This window comes from Xenopus laevis, chromosome 3S (assembly GCF_017654675.1).
Source record: "Xenopus laevis strain J_2021 chromosome 3S, Xenopus_laevis_v10.1, whole genome shotgun sequence".
Classification (NCBI taxonomy): domain Eukaryota; kingdom Metazoa; phylum Chordata; class Amphibia; order Anura; family Pipidae; genus Xenopus; species Xenopus laevis.
Window position 1 is genome coordinate 20,569,296 of NC_054376.1, and position 25,937 is coordinate 20,595,232.

The 25,937-nt window shown below is 42.0% G+C and overlaps 1 protein-coding gene across 6 annotated transcripts in view; it reads left to right on the forward strand.

The window, feature by feature from the left end:
• The window catches only part of wiz.S (widely interspaced zinc finger motifs S homeolog), a 100,493-nt gene that overhangs the window by 17,142 nt on the left and 57,414 nt on the right, over positions 1-25,937 (forward strand). For 4 of the 6 annotated variants that reach the window (XM_018254981.2, XM_018254985.2, XM_018254984.2 and 1 more), the window contains exons 2-5: positions 5,998-6,352; positions 8,178-8,235; positions 15,803-17,355; positions 19,858-20,091. In XM_018254981.2, coding sequence (XP_018110470.1) covers positions 6,127-6,352; positions 8,178-8,235; positions 15,803-17,355; positions 19,858-20,091 — 2,071 coding nt within the window. In that variant the 5' untranslated portion in view covers positions 5,998-6,126. The other 2 variants (XM_018254983.2, XM_041588062.1) reach the window with 2 other exon arrangements.

Sequence of the window (25,937 nt, forward strand, 5' to 3'; positions counted from 1 at the left end):
TTAAACGTGAGCCGAAACATTGATTAAATTCACTTTTTTTCTTCACAAGACCTATGAGTGCGGACTCTTTTTGTTTGTTTGTTTATATATATATATATATATATATATATATATATATATATATATATATATATATATATATATATATATATATATATATAATCTATCTGTGTCAAGCGACCGCACTATTAAGACCGGACTTAGCTTAATCTTTGTGGGTGCTCGGTCAAAAAATTCATATAGAGATTTGCTTGCAAAGACCCGCACACAAAAGTTATTTTCTTCAAAATTAGTGATTTTATTTAGTACATAAATCCGACGTTTCGGCCCACATTTGGGCCTTTTTGAAAAATTTGAAGAAAATAACTTTGGTGTGCGGGTCTTTGCAAGCAAGAGCTGCTTGGTATAATGTTTTCACGTTAGCTCGTACCTCTTGGTAACCTCTCTGATACACCTCTGTTTGTGCTTAGCCAACCAGTTTGGAGGGGTAGCCAGGGTCTTGGCGTTACAAGATACTTCAACAGCTTGAATGTGTTCCAAGATATATTTGGCTTCCCTATGTGTTCTGAAGTTATTGAACTAGTACACTATAGCAGAGGATGAGCCACAGAACCGAGTTTTTGACTGGAACAGTAATTAGATTTACTTCATTAAACAAGTTTTTTTTTTGTTTTTTTTTTTAAATTAAAGATTTTTATTGATTTAAATAAACAAGTGAAAACATACAGTGTTTTGAAATAAAGCCATCGTATCATCTTACTAGACATACGAGCCTTCAGTAAACATTTGGCAATGCTTCTTGTCACTTTTTCGGTATGTGTGGGATGTAGTAACCAAATGAAAATTTATATTTTATATAATATATATGTTATATAATAAAGCCATCATATCATCTTAATAAGTATATTGGCCATTAATAAATATTTGGCAATGCTTCTTGGCACTCTTTCGGTATGTGTGGGGAGTAAAGAGGATGGGGTGTGGAAGAGGGAGAAATAGAGATAGAAACGAAGGATGGAAAAAAGAAAAGTGGAGGGAAGAGAGGAGGGGAGAAAAGAAAAAATAAATAACACTGAGGGAAAGATGTCATTCAATCTGTTGGGTTATTAGTTAACGGGTGCTATTTCCATTTCTTGCTGGAAGGTTTACGATTCTTTGAAGAGAATCCATCTGAGCCACTTATTAGAAAAATTTGTAAATTGTGCATCTGTTACTGTGGAGAGCTCTTCAAAATGAAACTATTCCTGTATTTTTATCAACCATTCACGTGTGGTAGGCAGTTGCTGGGATGTCCAGTGTAAAGGAATTAATAATTTCCCGGCGTTTAGGAGGAAAGGTTCAGGTGAATTATAAAATTGTGAGAGAGGCTTATCCAAATGGAACAGCAAGATGTACGCAGGATTGTATGGCTGTTCCCAGGATTTCTTCAGAGATCTGTAGTATTTTATCCCAGTAGGGGCGTATTACGGGGCATTCCCAAAAGATATGTACTAAGGTACCTGTGGCGGATGAGCAACTCCAGCAAAGGTCAGAGATGTGTTCTCATATTTTCTTTAGACGAGTTGGAGTATAGTACCACCAAGTCAGTTGGTCAATGGTAGTAGTGGGAAGGGATGCCTTGACATTTCACCTGATTTTTTGATTTTATCCCATACTGCCATAGTGTTTTTTAAGGTGGGGTGATCTTTGTATGTGATACGGCGATGTATAAGGTTAATATCAGATAGGTGTATGTGGCTTGTTGCTCTATTGAGATCCAGCTCTTAGTGTCAGCATGATGAGACCAATCGAGTATTCTGTTAAGGATTGCTGTATGGTAGTATCTAAGTGTATTAGGGAGTGCCAGTCTGCCAGCTTGTTTGTTGTTTGTTAGAATCTTGATCTTAATTCTGGGATGCTTGCCCTGCTAGATGAAGTTCCTGATTGTCTTGTCTACTTTGGCAAAAAATCCTTTGGGGGCAGGTAGGGGTATTGCTTGAAATATGTATAGTAATCGTGGCATTACGTTCATTTTTATGACATTTATACAGCAAATCCATGAGATGGGCTTATCCTTCCATTTGGTGAGGTCTGCTGTAATTTTTGTAGCTATTCTAGGGTAATTTAGGGATGTCCAGTTTGAGTAATCATTTGAATATGCACTCCCAAGTACTGCATGGGGTTGTTGGCTGTACTGAAAATTTGTCCCAAGAGAGGATTTTGTATGAGCTGAGAGATATAAGTCAAGGGCAAAGGATTTTTTGGGGCTGATTTTGAAATGACTGAGATTCTCATATGATTTTACTTCTTGTTCAAGGTTAGCAAGGGAGTCTTTGGGACTGGTCAGGAAAAATAGATCGTTCGCGTATGCTGCCACTTTGTGATGCTTATCTTGAATGTGGATGCCCTGAATTTGGGGGTTGGATCTGATTTTACAAAGCAATGACTCTAGTGTTAGTATGAGTAATGTGGGGGGACATGGGGCAGCCTTGATGGGTTCCGTTTCTTATCATGATTGGGTTTGTTAGGAATTGGTTAACCCTAATTCTGGTGTTCGGGGAGTGATATAGGGCGTATATCCAACGCTTCATGTTATTGCCGAATCCATAATGTGAAAGGCAAGACAGCGTAAAGTTCCCGTTTACTCTGTCGGTTTTTCTGCATCGGTAAAGAGCATTAAAGTTTGTTGGTTATTTTTTTTTAGCCATGTAGTTTTAAGTTTATCAGCCTATTTAAATTATCCCTAGCTTCTCTGCCTGGTACAGAACCAACTTGGTCCAAATGTATAAGTTTGTTAAGATTCTAGAGAGGTTATTTTTCCAAGCAAGTCCTGAAATTTCTTGTCTCTGTCTCGTTTACGTTGTGTGCCTATTTGGATAAGTTGGCCACGTATTATACATTTATGTGCCTCCCAGGTGATTATTGGGGATACCTCTGGTGTGGTGTCTTCTTTGAAATATAAGCCTATTTAAGTATTAAGGTCTTTTACTATTGTTTTGTCTTTAAGTAGAGATTCATTGAGGTGCCAGGAGAATGTTTTGGGTTGTGATGTGGGGATTGTAAGTGACATCGAGACCATTGCATGATCGGACCAGGTCCTAGTGTGAACCTCAGTTTTTATTACATTTGGAAGTAAATTGTGGGATATAAGTATGTAGTCGATTCTAGTGTACTGTTGAAATCTGTGTAGTAGTAGGTATATTCTTTTTCCTTAGGGTGTTGAACTTGCCACGCATCTATCACTTGTAGTTGGTGAAGTGTGTTTTTACAGCGGGATATCTGACGATATGGTATGCTGGATCTGCCAATGGAGCAATCAAGAACTGGGTCTAGGGGGAGGTTAAAGTCTCCACCTATGATCAGTGTTCCTTCAGCAAAGTTGTCTAATTTACTTGTTATACGCTGTAACGCGTCATCTTGCAAAGTGTTGGATAGGTAGATGTTAGCAAATGTGTACTGGTGGTTAGCAAGCTGGCCTTTCACAAACACATATCTGCCCTCTTTATCTCTTATGCAATCTGCCAATTGGAATTGTATATTTTGGGAGAAATATTCTATATAGGTTGCTGCGGAGTTGTAAGGGGTGAACGGGGGTAGCCCCGTGCCTAGGGCTAAAAACATAAAGATAATATATACAAACATAAACCATAAACAGTGGGGAATAAATCCCAGGAAGCAATAATGAGTCAAACCAGTAAGTGTGTGGCGGGAGGGGCACCCATGATGAGCGAATTTTCCTCATTCTGCGCTTTAAGAGGTCATGTTGGTATATTGTTTAAGTTAATGAGGTCAGGAAATGTTATCTAGGGGCTTCGTATTGCATCAGATATTCCCCCCCCCCCCGACATGCACTTGATTGCTTATTTCTAATATCCTGATATGCTGAAATGTTACTGTTTTAAAGTAGAAAAAATGGATGTTCACCTTTATGTTAACATATGGAGGCAGCTTTATCAAAATTAATTTTTAAATATTTTCCGAGTTTGAAAAAAATTGATAATCTCAGTTGTTCACTTATTTAAGAAACAACTTGAACCTCGAAAATGCATTCGAAAACAACGTGAACATAAGAACATATTTTGAATGTGTCTGCAAAATTTCTAATTTATCGCGAAAACTGGAATATTAAAAGTACAGTAGAATACCACTTTAACGTTTGTCAAGAAAACAAGCAAAATAAACACTGAATTTGGGGAAATAAAAATGTGGTTTTTTTTTGCGCTCAATAAATCTCAAATGTCAGACAGTGTCTATCCATTTTCATTTATTTTTAATTGCATATATTTTTTTTTCTGGCCATCTCCTATTTAACATTTTTAGCAATAATGGCTTAAAGTCTTTTAGGGGTAGCTTTCAACAATAACTTTGCCCATTTGTAGACTTTCTCTAGGGGAAGCTTTATTTTGCCTGGAAGATGTATTTGAGCTCACCCTATTAAAATCACTAGACATCATGTCTCTCTACATGCAGGATTTGTGCAAAAGGCAGTTATTTTGTTTGTACTGAAATAAGTTGAGTAAGCTCTAATACATCTGCTAGGAAAGGAAGCCCCCCCCCCCATAAGAGATATTGTATCTAACTGTCAATGAATATCTGACACCCAACTGCTGCATGAAGAGAGAATGAAGAGAAACAGATGCTGAGAGAGGCATATGAATATAAAAGTTGATTATTTCGGAAACGGTACAAAATGTTTAATTGATCATATTTATAAAGTTTCTTATTTCATTATGATGATGATATTACATTTTCATTTCGCAAAAGTTTCCATTTAAGAAAAAGAGATCACCTCAGACAATATTAGATTTGCACATCTATTGGTTTGAACTTTGGTGAAAAAGTTCTTGGTCTTATCCAACCATAAGATCTTGCCCTTTCATCTAAACTTTCCAGAAAACTTTATAAATACATATTAATAATAACTCACTATATGCTTTAGATTTTTCCTTTGGCTTATGGCTTCCTTTGTACCACCATCCCACCCTTCTCCTACACTTAATATCCTTAGTGGGCAGGTAGGTAACATAGGTGGTTAGATGAATCTTCCACATCCTAATAGTTGAACTAACAGAGCCCACTTGTACTGCCAAACACTTTCGTGACACAAGAACAAGAATTATAACAGATTACATCACCAAGCATTCTTGATAAGAATATATTTTACAGGTTAATAGCTCGAATGTAAATTCAAATGTGAGATTTATCACACCTGTATCATGGATTCACTACCTAAAACCTGTCGAGTTAATTTACAAGTCAACGGCAGAGGTCCATTGAGCCATTTGGAGATGTTAATAGCCATCCTCACATTCAAGGTTTTTTGGGAGAAAAACTTGATTCGTACAAATCAAATATGATTCAAATATGATTTGAATTTTCAGGTCAGAACCATAGAATACTAGACATTCAAGTTTTTAATTAAATAATCTCCCAGTCGAATTGTGAGTATATTCGAATCTAAATAAATTCACATGAATTCGAAATTCGACCCTTTGATAAATGGGCCTCTAAGCGATTTCAGGAAGCCAAAGCAATGTATGTGTGTTACCACCGATTATTCACTTTTTATTGCTGGTGGGAAAGCATTTGAAGTAGATTAGTTGCCCGTAGAAGAGGAGATTTGTTGCGGGGGACTAATCATAACCACCATTGCCCTTATAAGGATGTTTTTTATTGAATTGTGTGTACTTGTTCATTGTGTATGTCTATAGATTCTTACTTTAAAATATCAAATAATGCAACTTATAAGGTTCTTAAGGTTGGCTTAAAAATTAAAGAATTATAAGACTCAATATACCTATTATTATTATTATTAGTTGTAGATTTCTGTTGAGTATTTACTAATGGTTCTTCCATACTCTCTCTCTCTCTTTTGTTTTGCCAATTTCCCACTCCCTGTTAAAATGTTTTTCCTCCGTATCTAAACCTTCTTCTATGCACAATGCTTCTTTACCTTTATTTTTTTATTCCCTCATTTCTAATATTATTTTATTTGGTCCCTTTTATACCTCTTTTTAGTTCTTTCACACTGTGATTTCAGTCTACTCACATCTGTGATAGTTACCTGCTTTACATTTCACCCTCCTTTGTCTATCATTCCCTTGTTCCTTGTCTCTCCACCATCTTTCTCTCCTGCCTTCGTCTCTGATGGAGGAGGACCCTTCTTCGTATCACTCTGGCCATGAAGATCTGGATAATATACCCTTTCCCCGCCCTTCCATGGGGCAGAATGAAGCCTGTCCTTCTTCCATGCCCTGCCCTAGGGGTGTAGAAATTGTCTTGGTAGGGGGTGGCAAACCTGCCATCGGGGTTTATCCTGAGGAGAGCAATGTTATAACATCCTTCTTGGAACTTGGAAAGGAACACCGAGAAGGTGAGCAGCGTCATACTATGTTTTTTTGCATCTTTTCTGGAATATCAGTGTGTGTGGTACTGAGATGACATTAGTGTGGGATTCGTCAGGTTCAGTTGCATGTGTAGCTGCAACAGAAAAGAAAGTAGTAGTTGTAACAGCTCTGCAAGGCAGGTGAAATTTACTTTTTACCTTGCATCTTCAACAAAGCAACAGCCACTAGTGTTATTGTGCAAGTGTAGAAGAGCACGAGTTGACACTGTTGCAAAATTTTGGACTCATTTTTTGCGCTTTGCACTTTTTCTTTGGTTAGTAAATGAAGTGTAGAGTCTGTAATTTAGTCTGTATATAAGTGCGGTAGCGTCCCTAACCCATTTTAGCCTGGCTGTTAAGAGGGAAAAATTCCAGTAGGACTGCTCCATGCTTACTACTTACTGTTTATATAATTCTAGTGAATTATAAAATCATTTAATCAGTTATTTAACTTGATAGCCATACATTTCACATATCAACACTACCACCAAATAGTTCTGCTATCCTTACAGCAGAGACTGAAAGCATATTAAAAGTACACCTTTATATATTTGGACATTTGTAATTTTGATATCATGGCTGCCAATCTTCCTCCAAATAATAATAACTGAACCCTGAGTGATATGCATTTAGGAAAAAAAGAACTGTGAATGAGCCAGTAAGCAGTACTTGCTGCAAATGTGTTTATTCCAACACATTTCCAATTTGCAGCAAGTACTGCTTACTGGCTCATTCACAGTTCTTTTTTTCCTAAATGCATATTGCTATTACACCTGTGGCAGGGGTGTGTACTGCAGAATTGAGCCTATAATTGTTCCACACTTAGCCACCTCTACGCTTTGATTGAACCCTGAGTGATTTGTAGCCCTTTACTGATATGTGAAGTTTTATGTTACTTTGGGTTCTGTTGACCTGCAGCTTGTTCATTGGGACCACCAGGATAACTCTGTACATAAAATATACTGTGCAATTTGGGTATGTTTATAAAATTTGCACTGAACTTCTTGGTCAGCTGATTTGTCAGATCAACTCTTGAAAGTGTAGGTTTGTGCAGTCCAAGTTAACCATTCCATTTCACTTTTATTCCTGAATATTTTACTATTACTGACGGTGATTTGTGATTTTTTTAAATTGCCCAACAAAAGTAGAATCCACGATTTGATCTTATTTATTATTTAAAAAGCGGTAGAAAACTCGATAAAATCAAGCCGAATTGTACAAGTTTTCCCAGGCTTTTTCCCAAAATCCCCGAATTTTCAGGCTAATTCCAGTGCCAGGGTATAATTAAATTCTTTCACTAAAAATTCTGATTTTTATAGTAAAAAAACTAAATTTTTTTGAGTTTTTAGTCTGGTGCATATTTTATGTTTGATAGAACATTGCAGCCCCTTCACCCCCCCCCCCCATAACACATTTTTATTATAGGTTACTATTTGTGTTCTGCTTGCTAGCAGGGGATGTTTGTAGCTTGTTGTAGCAAATGTGATCAGGTCTGAAGATTCAACATCCACATCCAGTTGAGTCCAGAATACTTATAATATGACCCAGATCTGACCCTACCCATTCCAATGTTGTTATCAATAGGGAGGGGCCAAAGCAATAAATCAAAAAGTGCACCAGGCAAGAGACCAATTGTGTCTTTCTACCCTAATACTAACCTTACCATTGACAATGTTTTTCAGCCTAAAGCTGCATGTACAGTGAGTAGGCCAACCTGTGCATCACTAATATGCATCCAAAATTTCTGTGTATATGTATATCCCTGCAATATATATTCCATTCATGTGACATAACTGTTCTTCTGTTCCTTCAGGAATGCGCCTGACTCACCCCATGGAGCCTGATGGAATGGCCCGTGGCCTTATGGGATGGTGAGGATTGTATATAGGGTGGGAAATTGGTCAAATGATGTGTAATTTTCATGGGTATGTTTATCTTATAATTAACTTTAAGTATGATGTATACATTAAAATCAAAATTCCAGTTGGTCTTCTTTTTTGCATTTTATGTGAGTGGGGGTTCCCCCCCCCATAATTATTTTGTCTTTTTTTAATCTCAAATTTCTGTTGCTATGGTCAATGCACCTGAATGGTGAATTATGACCCTTGACTGGCTGCAAGAGGCATGATTCTTGTATAAGCTTCACCTCATATAAAAGTTTCTAAATATAACGGATTAAAAAGCGCCTTGCTTCAGTATCATCAAGTTGCTCTTCACTGCCCTCCTCTCAGCAAGCCATCTCTGTCCCTACGTGCATGCTTTGTACTAATTCAGTTTTATTGACAGAGATACTGTATAGCTGTAATACATGACTGATACTGTCAGGGGGCCTATTGGCTCCCAGCGGGAGTAGTCTTGACCAAGGAGGAAGCTTATGGTGTTAAATTCCAAGTTCGCAGTACAAATAAGGCAGAAGTTCAATAGGCAGGCAGATTAATAGCAAAGTCGAGATTCAGGCAGGTTCAGAAGTCCAGAAATCAGTTTAACAAGAATTATAAAGCACCCAGGAATGTTCCAAACAAAACCTATAATCGGGCATTGAACCGGCATCATGGGTGTCCTTTTATTTCGAATTTTCGCGCCGACTGTGTGACGTCATCTCCGCTAGCGCCGTAGAGGAAGGATGTGCCAGCAGGCGGTCCTGACAGTACCCCCTCCTCCACGGGGGGCTGCTGGACCACCAAGCCTTGGTTCTGGGGAAATTATCTGTAGAATTCCCTTACCAAAGTGAGGGGTATGTACATCGGAGTGTTTCTCCCAAGAGCTTTCCTCGGGACTGAAACCCTTCCACTTAATTAGGAACTGTAAAGACCCCCTGGAGAGCCTGGAATCCAAAATATTTTCTGCCTCATACTCTTGTTGATCATCCACTGAGATAGATGAAGGGGAAGACTGATCTGACGAGAAGCGATTGGAAATTGCTGTTTTTACCAGGGAGACATGAAACACATTGGGAATTGGCATCTCAGGTCGGAGTAGTAGTTGGACAGCTACAGGATTAACTATCTCTGAAATGGAGAAAGGACCAATACATTTTGGACCCAATTTGGGAGAGGGAACCTTTAAATGAATGTTCCTAGTAGATAACCACACCTTGTCACCAACTTTGTAAGGAGGAGAGGATCTCCGTCTGTGATCAGCGAAAGTCCACCAAAGTGCACCAAATCGCTCTTTTCCAAATTTGCTTTGGTCGCAGCCCAAATAGCGGACATATGGGCTGCGTGATCATCTGCGGCGGGGACATCCGACAAGAAGAAGTCTTGTGGAAAGGACTGAGGATGTTGTCCGTACACTGTCAAAAAAGGGGACCTCCCACTGGAAGTGTGGCATGCATTGTTATGAGCGAATTCTGCCCACGGGAGGAGATTGGACCAATCGTGCTGACAGAGAGAGAAATGATTCCTCAGGAATTGTTCTAATGCATGATTCACCCGCTCTGCTGCCCCGTTAGTTTGGAGATGGTAAGCAGAAGAGAACCGAAGAGTGATACCCAGAGTTTTACAGAACCTAGAAATGAACTGAGATCCCCTGTCAGAGACTATTTCCGCTGGGGCCATGCAGCCGGAAAATGAGTTGAATAAATAACTGAGACAGTTCTACCGCTAAGGGGAGTTTCCACAGAGGAATGAAGTGTGCCGTCTTACTGAAGCGATCTATAAGCACCCAAATGACGGTGTTCCCTTTTGAGGGTGGTAACTCTTCAATAAAGTCCATAGCAAGGTGAGTCCACGGATGAGAGGGAATGGGTAGAGGTTGTCATAGACCACTGCTACAGTATGGCTCGCTTTGGTGGTAGCACAAACAGCAACAAAGTCTTTGACATCTTTTTGAATAGTTGACCACCAGACTAAACGTTGCAAAAGCTCTAGAGTCTTTTAAGGACTGGGATATCCAGCCTGCCTAGAACAATGGGTTTGTTGCAAAATGAGGAGGCGAAGCTCAGGGGGTACAAACACCATCCCATCCCGAAGGAGCGGAAGACTGACCAGACAAGATTTGCTCAGCAAACTGAGGAAAAAGGTTAGCAATAATTCTGGCCAGAGGAATGACTGGATCTTGCGCTTCAGAATGAAGATCCACTGGAGTGAAGCTTCGGGATAGTGCATCTGCTTTACGATTCTTGGAGCCTGGACGATAGGTCAAAACAAAGTTGAAGCGGGAAAAGAAGAGAGCCCACCTCACCTGTCGGGGATTCAGTCTTTTAAGAGTTTGTATAAATTCTAGGATTTTTTGGTCAGTATAGATGGTGACTGGGTTAGAAGGTTGCGGCACTCCTTCGAGAGCAAGCTTCACTGCCAAAAGTTCACGGTTCCCAACATCATAGTTTTGCTCTGCCAGAGAGAATTTCTTGGAAAAGTATGCACACAGATGTCATTTCCCACCAGCAGAATGTCTTTGGGAAATAATAGCACCTAATAGCACCTGCTCCGACATCGGAAGCATCAACTTGAATCAAGAAGTGTAATTGAGGGTTAGGATGACGGAGAACCAAGGCTGAAGTGAAAGCATCTTTCAGGGACTGGAAGGCTTCCATGGCAGGAGTAGGCCAGGAAAACCCTTTAATGAATTGCCGGTAATAGTTTGCAAATCCAATAAATCTCTGTTTGGCCTTAGTACTTAAAGGGATCCTGTCATCGGAAAACATGTTTTTTTTCAAAACGCATCAGTTAATAGTGCTACTCCAGCAGAATTCTGCACTGAAATCCATTTCTCAAAAGAGCAAACAGATTTTTTTATATTCAATTTTGAAATCTGACATGGGTCTATACATTTTGTCAATTTCCCAGCTGCCCCTGGTCATGTGACATGGGCCTGCACTTTAGGAGAGAAATGCTTTCTGGCAGGCTGCTGTTTTTCCTTCTTAATGTAACTGAATGTGTCTCAGTGGGACATGGGTTTTTACTATTGAGTGTGTTCTTAGATCTACCAGGCAGCTGTTATCTTGTGTTAGGGAGCTGCTATCTGGTTACCTTCCCATTGTTCTTTTGTTTGGCTGCTGGGGGGGAAAAGGGAGGGGGTGATATCACTCCAACTTGCAGTACAGCAGTAAAGAGTGATTGAAGTTTATCAGAGCACAAGTCACATGACTTGGGGCAGCTGGGAAATGGACAAAATGTCTAGCTCCATGTCCGATTTCAAAATTGAATATAAAAAATCTGTTTGCTCTTTTGAGAAATGGATTTCAGTGCAGAATTCTGCTGGAGCAGCACTATTAACTGATGCGTTTTGAAAAAAAACATGTTTTCCGATGACAGGATCCCTTTAAGTACTAAGGCCAAACAGAGATTTATTGGATTTGCAAACTATTACCGGCAATTCATTAAAGGGTTTTCCTGGCCTACTCCTGCCATGACAGTATCCCTTTAAGGGAAGGGGCCACTGTATAGCCTAAATCTTGACGGTGTCCAGCTCGAAATCCTCGGGGGAAATGACATACCCAAGGAACGGGATCTTAGACACCTCAAAGATGCACTTCTTCATTTTGGCAAAGAGGGAGTTTTTCCTTAAATGAGAGAGTACCTCCTTTTTACAAGTCTTTGGAGAAGAATAGGATATCGTCTAGGTACACAACCACCGATTTCCCGAGTTGATCCCGAAAAATGTAAAACTCCTGGAAGACGGCAGGGGCATTGCAGAGGCCGAAGGGCATTACGAGATATGCGTAATGCCCAGCCTGGGTGTTGAATGCCATCTTCCATTCGTCTCCTTCACTTATGCGGATGAGGTTTTCTAACATGGTGAAGATTTTAGACCCTTTCAGTTGGTCAAAAAGTTCAGAGATAAAACGCAAGGGGTATCGTTTTTTTAACCGTAATTTTATTAAGTCCTCGGTAGTCCATGCAGGGACGCAGACCACCATCCTTCTTTTCCATGAAGAAGCCAGCCCCAGCCGGAGAGGTAGAGGTACGAATAAACCTCCACTGGAGATTTTCCTGTATATAGTCCTTCATATGGAAAGGTTTCCGCATAAATCCCACCTTAGCCCGCTCGTTGGAGAACTGCGAGGGTTGAAACTCGAACTGGATGAAGCACTGGGTCTCAAAGCCTCTAAAGGCCTGAGGATCCCCATTATAGCGGGGTGGTGGAAGAATGCAGGGTTCACTAGCTGAAGAGACCGCAGAAAGAGTCGCAGAGGGAGGATTTCCGGCGACTGAAGTGGCGGATGGCATCCGAGAAAGGAGAGTGTCCAGTACTTGCCCAATGCGGACTTGGTGACCTTCATAAGCTTCCATGCAGGATGAAAATCCCCGGAGAGCTCTTTCTACATCAGGCATAGCTTCCTCAGTGGGGTCCATGGCCCAATTATAATGTCAGAGGTCTATCGGCTCCCAGCAGGTTTAGCTTGGACCAAGGAGGAAGCTTAGGGGTTAAAGTCCAAGTCCAGGATCAGGTTTAGTCATAGTCAGTATCCATCGCTGGCCTCAGGACGGTCCTGACAGATACATGATAAGGGCTGTCCAACAACAGGGCAGATGTTGCCCTCAAATGGATTTTATGGCCCTTTGTCTGCTCAGAGGCTCCATAGACTTCACACTCAAACATGCTGTTTGAGAAATAATCAACCCACTACATGTAATATGTTGGACAGTACTGGATAAAGCAAGAGCCAAGATGTATTTCACCTCCATCACATCATTCTTGGATTTGGCCAAAAACCAAATCCTCTATAGCAGAATCAGCCTGAATCGTACCTATCTAAGGTAAAATTCAGCTGTCCAGAAGCCTGTGCATGCATGCTATATTAAAATCATATATATATTTTTCAAGATTATCAACTTGAATTATATAATGAATTCCCAGGTCACTGGGTGCCGTGTTTTTTTCTTTACTGGAAATAGAACTGAAGGTATAGGTATGTATGAACGGCACCTGTTCAGCCAATGCTGGTTTTCAGAATAAACTTGTATTCTGGTACTGTGAATGTGAATTTTAAAGACAATACTTGTTTGTTTGTTGAATGGCTCAGGTTCATGTAGCGTGACCTTTACTTTGTAATGACTGGGGGGTTAATTATTAAAATGTGAATGCCAAAAATTCGAGGTTTTTTTTTTTTAACTATAAAATGCAAATTTTTAGTGGAAAAAAATGTTGGGTTTTCGCTCGATTTTATCGAGTTTTCCTTAATAATAAGTCAAATCATGGATTCTAGTTTGGTCTGAAATTTTTATTTTCAAAAATCAGAAAAATTCAGATTTTTATAAATAACCCCTTAAACTGCAAATATTTTTCTCATTGTTTCTAGTCATATGATGCCATGTCTGTCAAATTCTATATTGTGCTTTTACAAAATATTAAAAAAAAAAAAAGTCCTGACACTTTGAAACATAAAAAAGGCTGGGAAGTAATTTGCGGTGCCCATGTTCTTTCCCACATACTTTAAAGGCAACTAAAGCCCCAAGTACCCATAATAATTAAAATGCTGCACTAATAACCATGTACTGGATTATTCTTAATACTTACCTTTGGGTGCTGCTGCCCTCCATAGGCTTCACACACGCTAAAGTACTCTGCGGGTTGCAGGTAGGAGTTTAAGGAGCGGGTATAGATGCGGGTCAGCGGTTCTCCGGGTTTGCAGGTCGTGGGTCAGGTCACGGGTCTTCTCAATAGTAAGTTTTACTACCTCCCGTTTTGCTCCTTTTTTTCTGATCACGCCTACTTCTAATGATGTCCCTTCCGGTTTACAATGACAGCACTTCCTGTTTCTTGATGGTCATCGGGTCGTGGATAAGGTACTTGCGGGTCGGGGGTCCAAGCAGGTAAGTATGCAGGTTGCGGGTCGGGTTTAACAAATTGGTTCCGCGCAGGACTGTACCTCTAACCATTACCGCTCTATGCAGTTTCAGCTAGTTCGTCCCCACTTAAAGGAAAACTATACCCCCAAAATGAACACTAGCAACAGATAGTTTAGATCATATTAAAGAATCAAACTGGAATATATATTTAAATAAATATTGTCATTTTAAATCTCTTGCCTTGAACCACCACTTCATTATGGTCTCTGTGCTGCCTCAGAGATCACCTGACCAGAAATACTGCAACTCTAACTGTAACAGGAAGAAGTGTTGAAGCAAAAGACACAACTCCTGTGTTAACTGTCTGTTAATTGACTCAGGTGACCTAAGAAGTATAGTTTGTTTGGTTTGTTTGTGTGCACAGTGAATCGTACAATCTCAGGGGGTGGCCCTTATTTTTTTAAAATGGCAATTTTCTATTTATGATTACTCAATGGCACATACTACTAGAAAAGTATATTATTATGAAAATAGTTTATTTACATAAAGCAGAGTTTTACATATGAGCTGTTTATGCAATATTTTTTTATAGAGACCTACATTGGTTGGGGGGGGTATAGTTTTCCTTTAATGTTCATTGTTAAGGTGGCCATAGACATTACAATTACAATCTTTCCAAGAAAGATTGTTTCAACACACATGTGTAGAGCTGAATTTGTCAGATATACAGGTAGAATTCTACCTGTATCTAATGATTCAGCACTAACAATGGCTGATGTTCAGGTGCCTTCAAAGGCAGCCAATCAAAATTTTCCGGCGAGCCGATCGATATTCAAGTCTTCTGTCGATATTGGTTGGCTCGTCTCCTGCCATACATGCACCGATCATTGGATAATCATACGATATTATTGCTGTGCAGTCAACTTCTTTCAACTTCTTTCTCTTCATACTTTATACACCCAACCCAGAGTGGTGTGCTGAACATTTGCTTGCCCAAGACACCTAGAGGATGTGCACCCAACTAGAAAAAAAGCATAAGCTAAATGCTGTGGTATGACGGTCTACATCTTGCTCCTTGGTTCAGCAGCCCAATGCCTTTTATACTCTTAAAATTAAATCTTTTCCTGAGCCTGACAACAGAAGGAAAAATACTCTTACCAAATTTTGGAGGAATGCCAGTCTAAAACTATTAGAAATGGCCGTTCGTTGTCTTTTAGGGTAAAAATCAGGTTTACTTTCCCTTTGTAGGCAGCAAAATCCAGTGTTTGACAGTATGTACAGAATTAGATTTGAGTATGCAGCCTATAGTATAATCGTGTGGTTTAACTTCCAGACCCCATATGTATGTTATCTGTGGTCTAATAATGATGTTTGCAGAGGTGTTAACTGGCAATGAGCCAGATTCAGTTCAATGAGAAAAAGTTATCTCACGGTTTACCACATAAAAACTAATGGACAAGATTCAATTTGAGAAGAAAAACCTTTTCTACTACTTCTCGTTTTTCTGAATTGAATTGCATCTCAAATTTAATTTTCTCCATGGGTTTTCATGTGATAAACCTTTTTCTCACTGAATTGAATATGGTCCATGTGATAAACCTTTTTCTCACTGAATTGAATATGGTCCAATATAAGAAGTTACTCTCTTTTTTCTTTATATGACTAATCACTTTCTGGTTTTTTTTTTTTCAAAAATTTTTTGCAGCCCTGAACAAGACCATCAAACTCCCACTTTAGCCTCTCCAAAATTCTCTTTAACCCCTGATGATTCTCGCTCTCTGTATCAGATGAATACCCATCCAGCTTCTAATCTTGCTTCTCCATGGGGCTTTCCAGCTGGAGATCCACAGGATGAAGGGGACAGTGGAGAATTGGATGTATCTTCAGATGGACAGTATGTGCAAGATAGGGGGTATGAATGGGCCTCAGGGTTAGAAGATGAGGCTGAAGATCAGTCTGATCATATGATGGTTAGATCAGAGCTAACACCCATTACCATGCCAGTATTCAGAAGAGCCCTACAGTTGGGTGGCATGCCAGGATCCTGGCAGGTAGACAGCTATTCAGAAGAGGAAGCACAGGTTGAAGTGGAAGAGGAAGAAGAGGAAGAAGAAGGCTCAGTTTACACTTGCATAGAATGTAGTATCTACTTCAAGAAAAAAGCTCATTTGCTGGAACATATGTTTCAGCATTCACAAGAAGGGGACAGTGAAGGGTTTCAGGTGGGGGAAGGTTCCCAAGCCTGTAGCGAATGTGGTAAGGGTTTTGTGGATGAGGGAAGCCTTGCAGTACATCGACGTCTTCATCAGGAATCCAGGCAGAAAATTATAGAAGAGATAAGCAAGTTGGAGAATTTGGCAGATGAGGGTAGAGGTGCCCGTTTACAATGCCCAAAATGTCTTTTTGGCACAAACTCTTCCAAGGTTTTTGTCCAGCATGCCAAAAGCCATGTGAAAAAGGGCACTAACGATGGTCGGGGTGGTCCAACCCCCTTAAAAACTCAAGGAGAGACTGTAGAAGGAGGTGAAAGTTCTGAGCTGATGAATGATGACACATGGAGAAATTCAGAGGCTGGGTCTGACACTGGCCCAGTATGGAATGAGGATGTGCACCAGGAAAGCATGGGTTTTTTGGGACAAAGGTTGGGTAAGGCAAAAAAGAAAACTCTACCCAGAGAAAGTTGGAGTCTTAAAAGTGGGCTATGGCGAGAGGGCGAAGGTCATAAACCCACAAAAAGCCCCAGATTGCCTGAGGAAGCAGTAGCACTTAAGAGGCAGTATCGCAATGCTTTAAAGGCTGGTGGGGGTAGAGGGGAAGGGGAAAAGCGGCAACTAAGAGAAGAAGTTGCCATTGTAGTACTGGAAAATATAGGTCCCTTCAGAAGAAAAGAGAAAGGATATAGGGCTTGGGGTTATGGGAAAAAACTCTCTGGGAGTAGCGAGAGGACACGACTGCACAGCAATGAACATCGGTTGCCTAAAGATACATGGGCAGAAGATGGAGAAGGAAGTATTCCATTGGATGTTTTGTTGATGGACCCTAATTATGAGGGCCAACTTGAGGCACTTGGGCTTAGGAGTGAGGAACGGGAGTGCCCATATTGCCCTGACCGCTTTCACAATGGGATAGGTCTTGCCAACCATGTTAGAGGCCATCTAAACCGAGTTGGAGTCAGTTACAATGTACGTCACTTTATATCAGCAGAGGAAGTCAAGGCTATAGAGCAAAACTATTCCTTTCAGAAGAAGCGCAAGAAAGGTAAGCATAACTTAGCCACTATTATACACAGAATAAATCTCATTATGAAGTGCTGTGTCATAGCCTGGATTCTGTTTTCTGCTTTAATTTACCTCTGTTAACTGTACCAGATTATTCCATGATTTATTTGAGGCCTACTATTGTCTTAATTTACAATATATCATTATATATACCAAGGAACTGAGTTAAATATCACTTGCTGCTAGCTAAGTGGGAGTTAGTAGAATAGCCTAGACTAGAAAAGTTGGTTAAGCAGTACTGCCTATCCAGTCTAGATCTGCATGGCATGACATTTTGGATGAGTTGTATAATGCTGAAGGCGAATGGTTCTGCAGTAAGAAAGCTAGATGAGTCCAGCTGTGTGGTGTAGGGCAAGTGAGACCATGTTATAAACTGCATTGTATGTGATGGGCATGAAGTAGTACCAGCTACAGGCTCTGTAATGCACTACAGGTGGTAAATATGGAATTAAAAATTATGTTTAGCATGGTATGACTCATAGACTTGGTAGCTGTATGATTGATGCTTCTGACCATATAACCTTTTATGATGGAGCAAATATGTTGACATTGAAACGTTAGGACATGATAGCTTTATACTGGATGCTTATGATCATGTTATCCTCTATGATGGGTGGCATTGGACATGTAGCTTTATTGGCTGAAGTGATGTACTAATAGTAGGTTTGGCATGGTATGGCTCATGGACTTTGTAGCTGTTACAATGCATGTTTTTGACTATGGTAGCCACTATGATGGGTGGAATTGAACACACATATCTCTGTGCTATACACATGGTGGGGACTGTACCTCCATATGATAGGTAATAGAGCTCAGAAAGCTACATGTAGAGTAGCTGGGCAAGTGAGAGCCTGTATATGCAGAGCACTGCACATACCTGTTTGGTACGGTACAGTACACAGGGTTGGCTATGGCTGATTAGAGCTTTATGATGGGTGTTTGACCAGTCATGCTATATGTCTGACTGGATAAAATAGTGTGGCAGTTAGGTTTGGCAAGTTGGTGAAACTGTGTCCACTGGATGTAAAAAAATTATTAATTCCTGTCTGAAGCTGGCCATAGACATTCAAATATTAGTGTTGGTTAATATGATGAATCATCAGATATCGATCATTCAGGTTTGATGCAATGATCTAAAAATAACCATTTTAAAACTGTAGGATTAAAGTAGGAAAAATAACAAATCAGATGATGTTCTGGGTATTAGTTGACAGACAGCAATTGTATGAAAGTTATGTCCCGGAAATTGTAGTGACAGTTTCCCATAGATATCTTCAGATGTTGGCTAATGCAAAGATATTATCATTAGCCGAAATTTTCGAACATGTATGATGGACTAAATAACTGATCGCTGTGGTATGGATGAGTTAATGGGGTTAATGGGTGAGTCAGGATGATTAATGCAGGACACAGTTAAGATATACACTTACATACACTGTCTTGAGTGTGTGCCATTATCCTAATGTAAAACTTTTGCATGATGCTGGGCTGAGTAGCTCAGGATGTCAGGATAGATTTGTTCAGCAGTGTTGTCAAACACAGTAGTACAGAATGCCAGGGAAGCTGGGCTGATCAGAACAGAATTCTGTGTGAACCAGTTAGATTGGATAAATGGCAACAAATAATGACCGGGATGGGTTGATTAGCCCAAGATGTATTGAAGCCAAGCTGAGTAGTAGATTAAGTTATTAGGAAGACAGGTGTGACTGGCTGAGTAGCAGGGGATGCCAGAAAAGCTTGGTGGATTGGCACAGGATATTGTGGGATCTAGGCTGCATAGCATAGATCATAGCATAGGGTGAGCTGAATAGGCTTAATAGCACTGTTGGTAGAACTGGGCAAGTTGAGCGAGAAGCGCAGGATGTCGGGTGAGTTGGACTGAGTAGCGCAGGATATCGTGTGAGTTGGGCTGAGTAGCTCAGGATACCGTGTGAGTTGGGCTGAGTAGCTCAGGATGCCGTGTGAGTTGGGCTGAGTAGCTCAGGATGCCGCGTGAGTTGGGATGAGTAGCTCAGGATGCCGCGTGAGTTGGGCTGAGTAGCGCATTTTGCCAGGTGAGTTGGGCCGAGTAGCGCAGTTTGCCATGTGAGTTGGGCCGAGTAGCGCAGTTTGCCAGGTGAGTTGGGCCAAGTAGCGCAGTTTGCCAGGTGAGTTGGGCCGAGTAGCGCAGTTTGCCAGGTGAGTTGGGCCGAGTAGCGCAGTTTGCCAGGTGAGTTGGGCCGAATAGCGCAGTTTGCCAGATGAGTTGGGCCGAGTAGCGCAGTTTGCCAGGTGACTTGGGCCGAGTAGTGCAGGATGCCAGGTGACTTGGGCCGAGTAGCGCAGGATGCCAAGTGAGTTGGGCCGAGTAGCGCAGGATGCCGGCTGAGTTGGGCTGAATAGAGCAGGATGCCGGGTGAGTTGGGCTGAGTAGCGCAGGATGCTGGGAGAGCTGTGCTGGGCAGTAGAGGATTCCAGGTGATCTCCTCTCCCCCCTCTGCAGTGGCGAACTTTGATCCCAGTACATTCAGCCTGATGCGGTGTGAATTCTGTGGTGCTGGCTTCGACACCCGCGCTGGCCTTTCCAGTCACGCCCGTGCCCACCTGCGAGACTTTGGTATCACCAACTGGGAACTCACAGTTTCTCCCATCCATGTCCTTGCACGACTTCTTGCCCGCTCGCCCGGCCGTCCTCTTCCCCAGTTTTCATCCTGGCACCAGGACAATGATACAGACGGTAAGAAGTGTTTTGTGCTTGTTTATGCCATGACCAATGACATAACATTGCATCATAATCTGCCTGCTGTCAAGTCCTGTTTATTTCATTCAATCACACTGTTACCCCATTCCCTGCCTGTGATCTGCTTACATAACCACATCAGACTTCTTTAATTCCCTGCTCGACATTTCATGGTCTTATAACCATAATGCATTTATTGTGAATGTTGTATCATTATTTTGATATGCACTACTGAGTATTCTTGTTATAAATGTTTTTTTTTTTTTTACCCAAGAAAAATAGTAATGCCTAAATATGGTAGAGTTTTAGAAATACAGCTGTTTTCAGAATAATAGCAGTTTGTTTAAAAAAGTTAATAAAGCTCATAATCCTTAATAGCTTTTTTTTCCATACACACAAATGCATTGGAAACACTGCACATTCTATTCCATATCAAAACTTGAAGAAAAATTGATCAAATTTGTTTTATTGCTTTACAGAAAGTGGGAATATTACGCTGTTCTAAAAAATAGCAGTGTCTGCATTCTTCTTTACAAACTCAAACATCCACTGTATAAACTGAAAAATGTTTCAAGATTTTGCTTTCCTTTGAATGACTGAACTAATATTAAGTTTTATAAGCAGTGTTTCTGAGAACTGCTGCACATCTGTGTTGTATGGAGCCCACCAACTTCTGGCACCTGTTACATTCAACAATTCTTCTGCATTTCTTGCTTTTGCTTCAGAAGCAGCATTTTGTCACCCCACAAGTTTTCTACTGGATTATGGTCCGGGGATTGGGCTGGCCACTCCATAACATCAAGTCGCACAGACACCACTATTTCCTCTTGCTTAAATTAATTCCCAAATTCTTCAGACATACAAGGAATATTTGTTCAATATATAATTAAAAAAGGAGAAAAAGCAAAAGAACCTTGTTTGTGACTGTTTAATCTCTCAATTACCAACACCCACTTAACAACTGTTTTCAATGCTACTTGGATGAAAAATCTCTTAACGACCAATTAATTACTTCTGACTATAAGTTTATCACTTGTTAGCTAACCCAATTGATTTTTATTAATCAGTGATTGATTTAGCTGAAATATATATATATATATATATATATATATATATATATATATATATATATATATATATATATATATATATATATATATATATATATATATATATATATATATATATAATATACAAAGATAAATTAACACACCGTCAATTCTATGTATAACAATTAATCGGTGAAACTAAAAATGAATAAATTAGAGTGATTACTTATAAAGTGCAAGTGCTTTTCAATGAATTATTTCACTCCAGATCCATTTTCAATTCAGTATATACGGTAACTTCATTCATTCATAAAGTGACCAGTGCTCAAAATAAATTAGTATGCCATCAATCCTGTTTCAGGGAGCTCGGATGCTCCCACCAGGGAGGAGGTCAGGATCTAGGAGGAAGCCCTCAGAGGGATCAAAAGTCGCGGTGTCCAAAGGGTTAATCAAAAGGATAGTCAGAGTCCAGGCAAGGGTTCAAGGGCTGGCAGAATAATCTGCAAAATCCAAAGTCCAGGCAAGGGGTCAGGAACAATTAGGAATAAGAACCAGTCTTAAATAGTTCACAGGAAACCCAGGATACACACCAGGAAGGTATACTATACTTGGGCGCCATTCTGGCGTCTTGGCTTCTTTAAGCCGACGTCGATGCGCAGGCGCTCCTGCCCGCGCTGACGTCATTGCGCTGGCGCCGCTGGCGGCCATGGGCGCCGCCATTTTGGGAGCGACGCCGGCGGAGAGGGACACGCCGCCCGGAGCTCCTAGGACTGCTCCAGGCGGCGATCGTGACAGTACCCCCCCCCCACCGGGGGCCACTGGACCACCAGGACTTGGCTTCTGGGGAAACTTGGAGTGGAACTCCCTCACAAGACGAGGAGCATGAACATCAGGATGTCCTTCCCAGGAGCATTTTCAGGGCCAAAGCCCTTCCACTTGATAAGGTACTGAAGAGAACCCATGGAGATTCTGTAGTCAAGGATCTTTTCCACCTCATATTCTTGTTGACCATCCACAGAGATAGTAGGAGGGGGAGGCTGGATAACAGAAAAGCGGTTGGAGGTAGCGGGTTTCACCAAGGAGACCTGAAACACATTGGGGATTTGCATCTCAGGGGGAAGCTGAAGTCTGACAGACACAGGATTGATCACTTCTGAGATGGAGAATGGACCCACAAACTTCGGACCCAATTTAGGAGATGGCAACTTCACCCGAAGGTTCCTGGAAGACAACCAGACTTTATCACCAACCTTGTAGGGAGGAGAGGGTCTAAGTCTTCGATCTGCAAACGTCTTGTGAACCAGAGCTCTCTTCTCCAAGTTCGACTTGGTTGCAGCCCAGATAGCAGACATGTGGGCTGCATGGTCATCTGCAGCCGGGACGTCAGATAAGGCTTGTGGGAAGGCTTGAGGATGCTGACCATACACCGACATGAATGGAGACCTTCCAGTGGAAGTGTGGCAAGCATTGTTATGAGTGAATTCCGCCCACGGTAGGAGGTCAGACCAGTCATCTTGACAAAGGGAGATGTGGTTCCTTTAGGAACTGTTCCAAAGCTTGGTTCACTCGTTCAGCTGCTCCTTTTGTCTGGGGATGATAAGCGGAGGAGAACTGGAGAGTAATACCCAGATCTTTGCACAGGGAACGCCAAAACTTAGCTGTAAACTGGGAACCTCTGTCGGAGACAACTTCCACAGGAAAACCATGCAACGGAAAATATACTGGATGAAGAGCTGAGACAACTCCACAGCAGAGGGAAGCTTCCGCAGGGGAATGAAATGGGCCATCTTGCTAAAGCGGTCAATCACAACCCAGATCACAGTGTTTCCACTAGAGGGAGGAAGTTCAACAATGAAGTCCATTGCTAAATGAGTCCATGGACGAGAGGGAATAGGCAATGGTTGCAATAACCCACTGGGGCGAGAATGGATAGGCTTGGATGTGGCACAAAAGGTACAAGCAGCAACAAAGTCTTTGACGTCTTTTCGGATAGTCGGCCACCAGACTAGGCATCGAAGGAGTTCAAGAGTCTTTTCAGGACCAGGATGTCCTGCTTGCTTGGAACAGTGGGTCTGTTGAAGAATAGGCAGACGTAGCTCGGAGGGAACAAACGCCATCCCAATGGGGGTATCCAGAGGAGCAGAAGACTGACCAGCCAAGATTCGTTCGGCAAATTGAGGAAACAGGGATGCAATAATCTTGGCGGGAGGAATAATTGGTTCAGGCCTTACAGGAAGCCGATCCACCGGAGAGAAACTTCGGGAAAGAGCATCGGCTTTCCGGTTCTTAGAACCAGGACGAAAGGTCAGAACAAAGTTGAAACGGGAGAAGAATAGAGCCCACCTGGCCTGACGAGGATTCAGTCTCTTGAGAGAGTGTATGAACTCCCAAGTTCTTATGATCCGGATGAGGTTGTACGCCCTACGGAGATCCAATTTAGTGAAAATTTTAGCCCCTTTCAATTGGTCAAAGAGTTCAGCAATCAGAGGCAAGGGGTACCGGTTTTTAACTGTGATTTTATTAAGGCCCCGGTAGTCAATGCAAGGACGTAGGCCTCCATCATTCTTTTCCACGCAGAAGAAACCTGCCCGGGCAGGAGAAGTAGAAGGGCGGATAAACCCCCCGCTGGAGATTCTCCTGAATATAGTCTTTCATAGCGGAAGTCTCAGCTGGAGAAAGAGGATAGGTGCGACCTCTAGGGGTCATGGTTCCAGGCAGAAGATTGAAAGCACAATCGTATGGTCGATGTGGAGGAAGAAATTCTGCAGACTTCTTACAGAAAACATCGGAGAATTCCTTGTAGAAGGAGGGTAGAGTCTTCAGATCAGACGTAGAGATATTAATCCTCTGGAGGGGTTCAGCAGGAAGACAGTGCTGCTGGCAAAATGGGCTCCAACAGGAAATCTGCCCTGCGGACCAATCAATGGTGGGATTATGCAGGCGCAGCCAAGGAAGACCCAAAACAACTGGAACGGATGGGCAGGAAATAATTAAGAACAATAATCTTTCTTTATGAGTCCCAACCTGCACAGGCAATTCCCCAGTCGTCGTAGAAATAAACTCAGCCTCCAGGGGTCTGTCGTCAATGGCAGTGACACGAAGAGGAGTAGACAATGGGAATAAGGGAACTTCCATATATTTGGCAAATAGAGCGTCCATGAAGTTCCCAGCAGCTCCGGAATCAATGAAAGCTGAGCTGACAATGGTCTTAGTGGCCAGACGAATCTGTAAAGGAAGGAGAAACCTGTGAGTGTTCTCTTGAGACTTCGGAGTAGTGCCCCCTACATGAGTTACCCTAGATATACCTCGGGGAACAGAACTCGTGGGCTTCACCGGACAAGAGTTCGCAAAATGAGACTGTCCGCCACAATACAGACATAGGCAAGCCATCCGTCTGCGGAGCCTTTCTTGCTCGGAGAGACGAGCTCTTCCAACTTGCATAGGTTCCTCCGGGGGAGAAGTAGAAGCTTGAGTAGCTGGAGTATGCAAGAGAGGTCTTTGGAAGCGGGGTGCCAACAAGGGTTGAAATCTTTTACTGCGCTCCTTCTCTACTTGATGCTCTCTGAGATGAGTGTCTACCTTAATGGATAGTGCAATCAGATCTTCCAGCAGGTCAAGGAACTCCCTGGAGACAAGATCATCTTTAATTCGAATAGACAGACCTTGATAGATTACGGCCTTATAGGCATCGTCATTCCAGGAAGTCTCAGCCATCAAAGTTCTAAAGTCAATAGCATAGTCACTGACACTGCGGTTTCCCTGCTGGAGTTGCAGAAGACGAGAAGGGGCATTTGTAACCCGACCCGGGGCATCAAACACAGTACGAAATGCTTGAAGAAAAGCCTTAGCATCAAAAGTCAGTGGAGAATTCTTCTCCCAAAGAGATGTTGCTCACTCAAGCGGTTTTCCCACCAAACGAGACATCACATACCCCACCTTGGAACGTTCATTGGGGAAGTGCGAGGGTTGAAATTTGAACTGGATCTGGCACTGTGTAGCGAAACCTCTGCAGGCTTGTGGGTCCCCACTGAAGCGAGGAGGAGGCGGAATGCGAGGCTCACCAGACGAGGAACCTGCGGTAGACGACTGCCATGGGAGGATTTACAGCAGTTTGGGAAGCAGGGGGCGCTGGAGGCATACGAGAGAGAATGGTATTCAGTGCCTGCCCTATGCGATACTGCTGGGCTTGATATTCCTCCATGCGGGATGCCAGTCCGCGGAGCACTCATCTGACATCAGGTGTAGCTTCCCAGTAGGATCCATGGCCCAAGTATAATGTCAGGGAGCTTCCACCAGGGAGGAGGTCAGGATCTAGGAGGAAGCCCTCAGAGGGATCAAAAGTCACGGTGTCCAAAGGGTTAATCAAAAGGATAGTCAGAGTCCAGGCAAGCGTTCAAGGGCTGGCAGAATAATCAGCAAAATCCAACATCCAGGCAAGGGGTCAATAACAATTAGGAATAAGAACCAGTCTTAAATAGTTCACAGGAAACCCAGGATACACACCAGGAAGGTATACTATACTTGGGCGCCATTCTGGCATCTTGGCTGTGCTTTTATGCGCAAATTTGGCGCCATAGTGACGTCATTGGCGTCTTTCCGCCGACGTCGATGCGCAGGCGCTCCTGCCCGCGCTGACGTCATTGCGCCGGCGCCGCTACCCACGTGGCGGCCATGGGCGCTGCCATTTTGGGAGCGACGCCGGCGGAGAGGGACAGTCCTAGGAGCTCCGGGCGGCGATCGTGACATCCTGTATATAGCTATTAATCTATAGAAAATTAATTAAATAAATTTGAG